The 10778-nt window shown below is 42.3% G+C and overlaps 1 protein-coding gene across 1 annotated transcript in view; it reads right to left on the minus strand.

Annotated features, from left to right (window-relative positions):
* Window positions 1-295: 295 nt before the first annotated feature.
* LOC120053243 (protein piccolo-like) overlaps window positions 296-10778 on the minus strand; it is an 86848-nt gene continuing 76365 nt past the window's right edge. Inside the window, 7 exon segments of the mRNA XM_039000389.1 lie at window positions 296-439; window positions 967-1112; window positions 2036-2179; window positions 3981-4048; window positions 4599-4737; window positions 9069-9263; window positions 9624-9684. Of these exon segments, the coding sequence (XP_038856317.1) occupies window positions 296-439; window positions 967-1112; window positions 2036-2179; window positions 3981-4048; window positions 4599-4737; window positions 9069-9263; window positions 9624-9684 (897 nt within the window).

The following is a 10778-nucleotide window of genomic DNA, read 5'->3' on the forward strand; positions in this document are numbered from 1 at the left end:
TTCCTTCCTTCCTTCCTTCCTTCCTTCCTTCCTTCCTTCCTTCCTTCCTTCCTTCCTTCCTTCCTTCCTTCCTTCCTTCCTTCCTTCCTTCCTTCATTCATTCATTCATTCCTTCCTCTCCTTCCTCGCTCTCTTCTTTCCATATAAAATAACACAAAGGAGATGCAGGGTACTCTGTAACGCAACTCATATCCCTTTTCCTCTTTTTCGTCCTCTACGAGCAAGCACTGACCAATACTATTCATTGACCTTCACGGACCTCTGGTTGACCTCTCTGTGACCTTAAGTTGAACTCTCAGGACTGGTTGTGTGTGGAATTGACCAGCAGCTTGTGCCAGCTGACCACCCTCTTCCTCATGTCCACCTTGTCCAGCCAGATGTAGGCCTCTCCTATCAGGGTCTTCTTCATAAACTTACCCCCGTTAGACACCAGGAACAACTGGGGACAGGAGAGAACATACACATACTTGTAGTGGGTATCCAGTGTGTGTGGTGTGTGTTTATGTTTGTTTGTTTGTTTGTTTGTTTGTTTCTGTGTGTGCGAGCATGTGTTTGGTTTTACTATCCTTGTGTGGACCAGAAGTCCTTCCAAGGATAGCAAAACAAGGAACACTCAGACAAATGGGGACATTTCGCCAGTCCCCACAAGAAAAAAGGCTATTTTAGGTTTAGGGGTTTGGTTTAGGGTTACAATTAGGATTAGGGTTACAATTAGGGTTAGAGTTTAGAAGTTAGGTTTAGGGTAAGGGGTTTAGGGATAAGGTTAGGGTTAAGATTTTGAATGGGAATCAATTGTTTGGTCTCCTCAGGGATAGTAAAACAAAAATGTGTGTGTGTGTGTGTGAAAAGTACAAGAATTACAAGTATTAAACACACACACACACACACGAGCCTATTAGAACAATTAACAGTCTGAATGAAGCAGGAAACCAGAGTAAAAGGGTATATTATGTGTTTGTTTGTTACCTGCAGGGAGTGTCCGGTGGGGTTGAGGCTAAACCTAAAGGTCTCGTTGAAGGAGGGTTCTCTGTCGTGTCGACACACTCTTGTCTTCTTCTTGATGATCCTCTTCTGAGTCGCCACATTAACAACGTACAGCTTCACATAGAGATCTACAGAGAAACACACAGTCAGACAGTCAGTGAGGCAGACAGACAGACATGCACAGGTGCACAGTCTTGTACAGCTAACCTTGTGGGGACACACAATTCAGTCCCATTCAAAATCCTATTTTCCCTAACCCCTAACCCTAGCCCGTACTAACCCTAACCCTAACCTCAACCTTTAACGTAATTCTAACCCTAAGACGAATTCTAACCTTAACCCTAAACCCCCTAAAAATAGCATTTGACCTCGTGGTGACTAACAAAAATGTCCCCTATCGGTAAAATGTTTGTTTGTTTAATATACCTGTCCACACACACCCAGTACTGAAAGTTCAACTTAAGGTCACAGAGAGGTCAACCAGAGGTCAGTGAAGGTCAATGAATAGTATTGGTCAGTGCTTGCTCGTAGAGGACGAAAAAGAGGAAAAGGGATATGAGTTGCGTTACAGAGTACCCTGCATCTCCTTTGTGTTATTTTATATGGAAAGAAGAGAGCGAGGAAGGAGAGGAAGGAATGAATGAATGAATGAAGGAAGGAAGGAAGGAAGGAAGGAAGGAAGGAAGGAAGGAAGGAAGGAAGGAAGGAAGGAAGGAAGGAAGGAAGGAAGGAAGGAAGGAAGGAAGGAAGGAAGGAAGGAAGGAAGGAAGGAAGGAAGGAAGGAAGATGGCCTATCCCCTCACACTGCCATAAATGGACTGTACCCTGATTCTTTATTGGATAGTAACAGCCAGAGACTCAACCCTGATTTCTGAATGGACCAAATATTCAGAGACTGTACCCGGATTGGATAGAGACTGCCAGCACACACACACACACACACACACACACACACACACACACACACACACACACACACACACACACACACACACACACACACACACACACACACACACACACACACACACACACACACACTCACACACACCTGGTAGGTGGTCTGGGCTCTTGAACTTGTAAGTGATGTTTCTACACTGTAGAACCTCCAGGACCAGCTGGTCTCCCTCTTGTTTCACCTCCTTCTTCAAGGCCACCTTGATCTCCCCCATCATCTGGGTCTTACCCCCACACGCTGGGGGAGAAGGGGGAGAGGTAGTAGGAGGGGAGGAGGGGAGGAGAGGAGAGAAGGGCAGGAGGGGGAGGCGAGGCAGAGAGAGAGAGAGAGATACTTGAATTGGTTATAGAACCCATTGCCATTTATGGTTATGAGGTCTGGTGTCTGCTCACCAACCAAGTATTCACAAAATGGGACAAACACCAAATTAAGACTATGCATGCAGAATTCTGCAAAAATATCCTCAGTGTACAACGTAAAACACCAAATAATGCATGCAGAGCAGAATTAGGCTGATACCCACTAATTACCAAAATCTAGAAAAGAGCTGTTAAATTCTACAATCACCTAAAAGGAAGCAATTCCCAAACCTTCCATAACAAAGCCATCACCTACAGAGAGATGAACCTTGAGAAGAGCCCCCTAAGCTAGCTGGTCCTGGGGCTCTGTTTACAAACAGACACCACAGAGCCCCAGGACAGCAACACATTTAGACCCAACCAAATCATGAGAAAAAGATAATTACTTGACTCGTTGGAAAGAATTTACAAAAATAACTGAGCAAACTAGAATGCTATTTGGCACTAAACAGAGAGTACACAGTGGCAGAAAACCACTGTGACTGCCCCAAAAAAGGAAATGTTTGACTATGTAAAGACTCAGTGAGCATAGCCTTGCTATTGAGAAAGGCCGCCGAAAGCAGACCTGCGTCTCAAGAAAAGACACAAAATGAGGTGGAAACTGAGCTGCACTTTCTAACCTCCTGCCAAGTGTAATATTATACGTAATAGACCATATTAGAGACACATATTTCACTCAGATTACACAGACCCACAAAGAATCTGAAAAAAATCTAATTTTGATAAACTCCCATATCTATTGGGTGAAATACCACAGTGTGCTACACAGCAGCAAGATTTGTGACCTGCTGCCAGAAGAAAAGGGCAACCAATGAAGAACAAACACCATTGTAAATACAACCTATATTTATATATTTTCCCATTTGTACTTTAACTATTTGCACATCATTACAACACTGTATATACTTTTGTAAGTGTAATGTTTACTGTTAATTTTTTATTGTTTATTTCACTTTTGTTAATTATCTTTTTCAGTTGCTTCGGCATTGTAAACATATGTTTCCCATGCAAATAAAGCCCCTAAAATTGAATTGAATTGAGAGAGAAAGACAGACAGACATAGTAATGGTGAGATACACACACCCTTCCTCTCTGTTGCTGTAAATTATTCAACACTGACACACTGCCTGAACCAAAATAGACCCAGGGCAGGACTCTCCTCTCTCCAGGTTCTACTGGAGAGAGGAGCAACCATGACAGCTGAGCTATCTGAATCCTAGATAGAGTTATGACACACAGAGAGATATATAGTTACTTTCTGTCCAGGGGACCAGGTTTGCATTTAGAGGTAGGCCTATTATGCCTGTTGGTGTTATGTCCTGTTCTGTCCAGTAGATAGCATACATATGAAGACAAAGCTTATAAGGAGTCACACACATACACAACTTTATTTTTGTGGTAGTAACCTATTTTTACTATTAAAAATCCTATTTTCCCTAACCCCTAAACCTAACTCTACCCTTAACCTAACCCTAACCTTAACCCCAAAAATCCTAACACTAAACTTAACCTTAACAGCAAAACCCTAAACCTTAAGCTTAAAATAGCATTTGAACAAATTGAGAAAAAAGGTTATTGTTTTTAATTCTTTGTCAGGACATTTGGGTGAATTGTTGTGACATTGGGGTCCTGATAAGGTAGGAAAACAAGTACACACACACAAACACACACAGTCTTACCCTCATTGTCTGATAGCGAGAGTGGCAGTCCTCTAGACTTGTCGATGCCGTTGGGGATGGTCTTCCCTCTGTTGGTAAACACATATTTCACTTAGAAACACAGACGACAAAGTGGTATGTGATAGATCATCTACACCAGGGCCGTGCCACAGACCTTTCAGGGGGCAGGTGCTCAAAATGAGAAAAGACCCTCTTCTAATGATACAGTATGTGGCTGGCTGGCTCGGGGCTTGTGTGGATATTTCAGTATACAGTGGTTAACTACAGTCTAAACTACCTGCGTTGCTGGTGCCCTGAAAAACATGTGCAACTCCCGACTACAGAAGGGAGTTGGGTTGGAGGGTCGTAGATGCAGCCGCTCCTCTCTATGTCTTTCTGCCTCTCTGCTACGCACAGGCTATTATCCAACCAATCATATTGATGATGATGTAAATCAAATGTTATACTGCAGCTGCTGTGTCACTACTATTGATATTTAAACTAGGTAGCTTGCTACACACATTCAACCAGTGTCCGCATCTCAAGCCATATATGTTTGGATACCAGGCGCGCACAATCTCCGTACAGGGCAGACTGGGGAACAGACACACACACCCCACAAACAGGCTATTTACTCACATGCGTGGGACCTGGAAAATGGCGCTGTCGACCCCTGTGCCAGCCCCCTCTTCTCCATCCAGACCCCCATACCCCTCCAGCAGATTGGGGGCTGAGGACACCACCGGCCCCGACACATCCCCCAACCTGTGGCCTGGTCCTACAGAGGGGTGGGGGAAAGAGACAGAGTGAGAGAGCATAGAATGACTGTGTGTGTGTGTGTGTGTGTGTGTGTGTGTGTGTGTGTGTGTGTGTGTGTGTGTGTGTGTGTGTGTGTGTGTGTGTGTGTGTGTGTGTGTGTGTGTGTGTGTGTGTACGAGGGAGAGAAAGTGAGATCCATTTTACTACCTTGATAAGGTGCGTCCATAATATTCTATAAAGCATAGTATAAAACACTGTTATTACTAGATGTATATGCAAATTGTGCAGCTACACCTGGGGGTCAAAGTGTATTTTTGGTTCCCCGTTAGCGGTTATAACATATATTAGAATCCATTACTATAGTGCCTATAGAAACTCTACATTCCCTTTCACCTTTTGTTGCCTTATAGCCTGTAATTAATATCGCTTTCCCCCCCATTGATCTAAACAACTTCCCAGTTTTAAAAAAGAATGAAGAAACTGAAATACCTTGTTTGGATAAGTGTCCACCGCCCTTGTAATAGCGATCCTAAATTAGCTCAGGTGTAACCAATCACCTTCAAAATCACACACCAAGTTAATTGTCCTCCACCTGTGTTAAATTGTAGTGAATAACGTGATTTCAGGATAAATTCAACAGTTTAGCTAAGGAAGACTTTAACAAGCATGACAAAATCATTAACAAAGCCAGTGCTACAATTGGCTGCAGCCTGGAATCAATGCAGGACATGTTCATAAAAAGGCTGCAAGTAAAAACACATATGGTCATGTACAATGACACACACCCACTCCACAGCACTCTAATGACACACACCCACTCCACAGCAGTCTAATGACACACACCCACTCCACAGCACTCCAATGACACACACCCACTCCACAGCACTCCAATGACACACACCCACTCCACAGCACTCTAATGCAACACAGGAGCAGCTTTAGTAGCAGGTTAATCCTGCCCAGATGTTCCACAGAGAGGTTTAGATGGCCATTTATACCCACTGACATGAGAGAGTGTAATTGATTGAGTGTAACTGAGATCTTCCTATTGGAAAATGTTGCCTGTTTTTCCCCAGAGTAGGATAGAAAACAGCACTGGAATCTGACTATTCTTTGAGGGACACTAAGGTGCATGTGTCTTTATGTGTCATAATATGTTTCGTTTATCATGTGTTGGTCATTGCTGCATGTCCTGTCGTTGTAAATCATGATGATGCATGCTGTGATAAAACAATTGACCAAGTTTAGATTTCTAAAGTAATACTCTACTCTCTCTTCCCTCTTCTGGGTAGTGAATTGCAAAGCAAACACTCAACCATGAGCACCAAGGAGCTTTCAAAATAATTATGTGACAAAGTTGTGGAAAGGCACAGATTTAGGTATGGGTATGTAAATATTTCCAAAGGCCTTGAAGATCCCTTGGAGCATGGTCTAGATGATTCATCAGAAGTGGAAGGTGTATGGCACCACCAAGACCCTGCCTAGATCAGGACATCCATCCAAACTGGATGACAGAGCAAGTACATTCTGTATTCATGTGGCAAAAAGTTGTGTGATCTGACAAAACAAAAAGAAAAGTCATTGAAGAAAACCTGCTGCCCTCTGCAAGAAAGCTGAAACTGGGATTGAAGTTTATATTTCAGCATGACAATAACCTGAAGCACACAGCCAAAGCTACAGTGGAGTGGCTAAGGAAAAAAAGGTAAATGTCCTTGAGTGGCCCAGTCAGAGCTCTGACCTAAATCCAATCAATAATTTGTGGCATGAACTTGACAGAGCCTGAACAGTTTTGTAAAGAAGAATGGTAAAATATTATCAAATCTAAGTGTGCAAAGTTGGTAGAGGCCTATCCCAACAGACTCACAGCTGTAATTGCTGCGAAAGGTGCTTCCACCAAGTATTACCTCAGGGGGTGGAGACTAATCCATTTATGATATTTCAGTTTTGCATGTTTAATATACACTTTTTTTCAAACACACAAAAAATATGGTGTGTAGATACATGGGGGGATCCTTATTTAAATGCATGAAAGGCACTGACACAACAAAATGGGGTGTACATTTAAGGGGTGTACATTTTCTACAGGCACTGTAGCTATAATACCTTGTCATGAGCATGTATGGCCCCTTTATAATGTCTTTTAACAATCTCATAATGATCCCAACTAAAAAACAGCCAGTTTGAGACGGTTGAAAATGTTATGCATAGAGAGGAAAAACATATAAGCGTTCTTATAAGACATTATAAAGGCTCATACATGCTAATAAAGCATTATACCTAGATGAAACTGTCACGATCCTGACCTATTTCTGTTAGTTTGTTGTATGTGTTAGTTGGTCAGGACGTGAGTTTGGGTGGGCATTCTATGTTTTCTGTTTCTATGTTGGTTTAGGGTTGCCTGGTATGGCTCTCAATTAGAGGCAGGTGTTTGGCGTTTCCTTTAATTGAGAGTCATATTTAGGTAGGTTGTTTCACAGTGTTCGTTGTGGGTGGTTGTCTCCTGTGTCAGTGTTTGTCGCACCATACGGGACTGTTCGGTTTGTTTGTACATCGTTCGTTTGATGTAGTCTGTTCCTGTCCGTGAGTTCTGCGTGTAGTTATGTAAGTTCCATGTTCAGGTTTCGTCTACGTCGTTTTCTTATTTTGTATTTTCCAAGTGTTTTTGTGTTCGTGTTCGTCTTTCAATAAATTACATTATGTCATCACAATCCGCTGCATTTTGGTTCAATCCCTGCTCCTCCTCTTCGGATGAAGAGGAGGAGGAAAACCGTTACAGAAACATTGAAACATGGAAACCAAGGAATAAACATTGATGTAAAAGCAAAGTACGGGTAACGGAATAATATATAATACTAATTCAGAAACAGAGAAGAGTGGTGATAAAATAATACTTATGGTAATTACTTGAATAGATTTGTACATTTACTATGAATTTAAATGAATTCATCCTGAAGAACCATATATGTGCATTTTGAAAAACATTTGATTGACTTCATGACTCATTATAAAAAAGTATGGAAAAGAAGTATGAGATAAAACACAAGCAGAGAGAGAAGTGTGATGATATCTCTTGATGTCGTATAAACAAAATATTTGACAGTGTAGTGTGGTAAAAATGCACATACAGTATGGTTCTTCAATGCAAGGGTACAAATACCAAAGCAGCTATTGAGAAGTTTTTGACTATTTATACATATTTATCTGAGCTCTCAATGGTTTACATCATCATGAAGTTGTATTATGGTCCTTACTGAGAGCATGGTTCTCTAGAGGAGAGAATGGCATTTAGTTTGATTAGTGAGGTCATATGTACTTCTTTTGATTAAAAATATCTACACTCCTGGCCTGTTGTCTCACCTTCCCTAGACACTGCCGTTCCCCTGAAGGTCAGCTGACTCCTGTCTGTACTCTAATTGGCCAGTGAGTGCAGAGTCAGTTTCCTGTTGCCCTTTGACCCCCGTGCTGCTGTGCCTGTACTTGCTGGTGTGTTTGGTCAGTGTCAGGTGGCGTTTTTAAATCTCATCAAGGGGTAGTGGTAGACTGTACATCTCAGGGTGTGTGTATTGTTACATTGAACCAGCTTAGGGGTCAGGGGTCATACACACACACACACACACACACACACACACACACACACACACACACACACACACACACACACACACACACACACACACACACACACACACACACACACACACACACACACACACAAACACAGACACACACACACACACAGGTGCTTGACCTCTTCTAGGTTAGTTGTTGGGGGGAGTGGTCCAGAGAACCAAACAAACACCAGGAGGGGGGGACTGTATGCCACAACTTGGGGTCAAGCTCTGTCCAGAAGTGACTGAAGGGCCCATAGATTGAATAATGAGTGTTTGCTATCCTTAGCATGGAGGACGGACTGGGGATCACACTGGGGGAGAGTAAAAACCACTCATATATCTAGACATATATCTTCACTCTAGAGAAGAGACAGGAGTGGCTGAACTGTGTCTGTTACCTTCTCTGTCCTGTATTCTTTCTGTGCATACTCTGGGCTGCTGTGAGTGTCTCTAATGTATGTATGATGTAACGGAAATTGTGTTTTGGCCAACTTTCCCCAGCAATGCTTTAGTGATGAACTCTGGCGATCAGTGGCTGTTGCACCACTGGAACAAACAAGAAAACCTAACAACATAGAACTGTTCGCCTAATTATAGGAACCTACTAATTGCTTAAAAGAACCAATCAGAAGGCTAGAACAGAGTGATAGAACAGGAGGAGAGATAAACGGAGAGAAGATGAGCTAGCATGCGTTGTGGAACAGAGAGGAAGTGTGTCACAGGAAGGGGTGTAGATTACTCGGTTGGAGGCGGGCTTGTTGCACAGCGGCCTCTGCGGCAGCAATAGCTATCCCAGCATCCTCCAGGTGGGCCTGCGTGACACTGCTCTTGCTCTGGCTGCGGGACGGACCGTGGGAACGAAGCTGGCCATCTGACGATGACTTAGAGCTGCCGGGACTACTGTGGGACTTCTCTAGAGTCACCATCTGCATGTCTGGGAGGGAGGGGGGAGGATGGGAGAGAGAGTAGATGGATAGAGGAAAGAAAGGGAATGTCTTTAACCTGTCTTTACTGTAAAAGTCACTAAAAGCACCATGTAGTAGTTAGACACTTGTACTGTGCCTCTAGTCTATGGGTCAAGACCCCACAATATGGATGGCACTGAGCCAAAGAAGTGACTGGCACTAAAAGTATAATTATGACAGCTGAGTAGCCATTCGTAAAACTGTCACCATGACTACATGTTATATCACTATGACAACAGAGTGGCAATCAGCAAAACAGACAAGAAGAAAAACTGTAAAGTAACAGGGTGGCTAAACCACACAATTAAGCAGCTGGAAGAGGCTCTTACCTTTTGCTGGGTCAGGGAAGATCCCGTGGCTTCTGCTCTTTATCACAGAATTCTTGGGGGACTCAAGGCACTCCTCCATCTGTCAATAGGTTTACATTCAATTCAATGTGCTTTATATGCATTATAATATATCATCTTACATCATTAAGGCAAACATACACTCTTAGAAGAAAAGGTGCTAAGTAGAACCACACAGGGTTCTTCGGTTTGTCCCCATAGGGAAACTCTTTTTGGTGCTGGATCGAACCCTTTACAGAGGGTTCTATCTAGAACCCTCTATGTAGGTTTCTTCAAAGAACCCCCTGTATATGGTTCTACCAAGAATAATTTTATCTAAAGGTTCTTCTTAGAACCGTTAATAATGGGGTTCTACTGAGAACCATTTTATCTTTGAAGAGTTCCACCAGCCTTATTAGCCTTTAAAATTAAATTATTCATGACATTACATATATCACAAGGCCATTCTCTGAGGGCAGGAATCTCCTAGTTTACAGGCCACATCAGGCATTCAAGTCACATTATGCTGACTTGCAAAGTGATGTGTAATTCCTATTGGAAGCCAGAGTTAGGATACCTGCAACCTGCATTCAGAATGAATGCCAGGGTAGGGAAGACAACATTAACTGTGACTACCTCACTCACATACAGTAAACTGGAACAACCATCTCAGTAACATGTGCAATAAATGCAATTACTAACAGATTGGATTAGGTTACAAAACTGTTATTTATCTTTCTGTAGCATTAAATTAATCAACCAATCAATGTACATGCAAAAACACAGATATTAAAGTAAAACAAACTATTTCTTAAAATCTCCCTGCAATAGAGCATGCTGGGAAATATTATACTGTATATGGTTCTACAGTCAGTTCCATAAATATTTGTACATTGACCAAGTTATTATTATTTTAGCTGTCTACCACAGCATATTGGAGTTGAAATGAAATAATGAATAAAAGCTGAAAGTGCAGAGTTTTAATTTGAGGGTATTTACATCCAAGTCGTGTGAACAGTGTAGGAATTACAGCACTTTGTATATGTGGTCCCCCCCTTTTTAAGGGACTAAAAGTAATTGGACAATTAGCTGCTCAGCTGTTCCATGGCCAGATGTGTGTTATTCCCTCATTAGTTAATTTACAAGTAAGTAGATAAA

The sequence above is a fragment of the Salvelinus namaycush genome, chromosome 9 (assembly GCF_016432855.1).
Source record: "Salvelinus namaycush isolate Seneca chromosome 9, SaNama_1.0, whole genome shotgun sequence".
Lineage (NCBI taxonomy): Eukaryota > Metazoa > Chordata > Actinopteri > Salmoniformes > Salmonidae > Salvelinus > Salvelinus namaycush.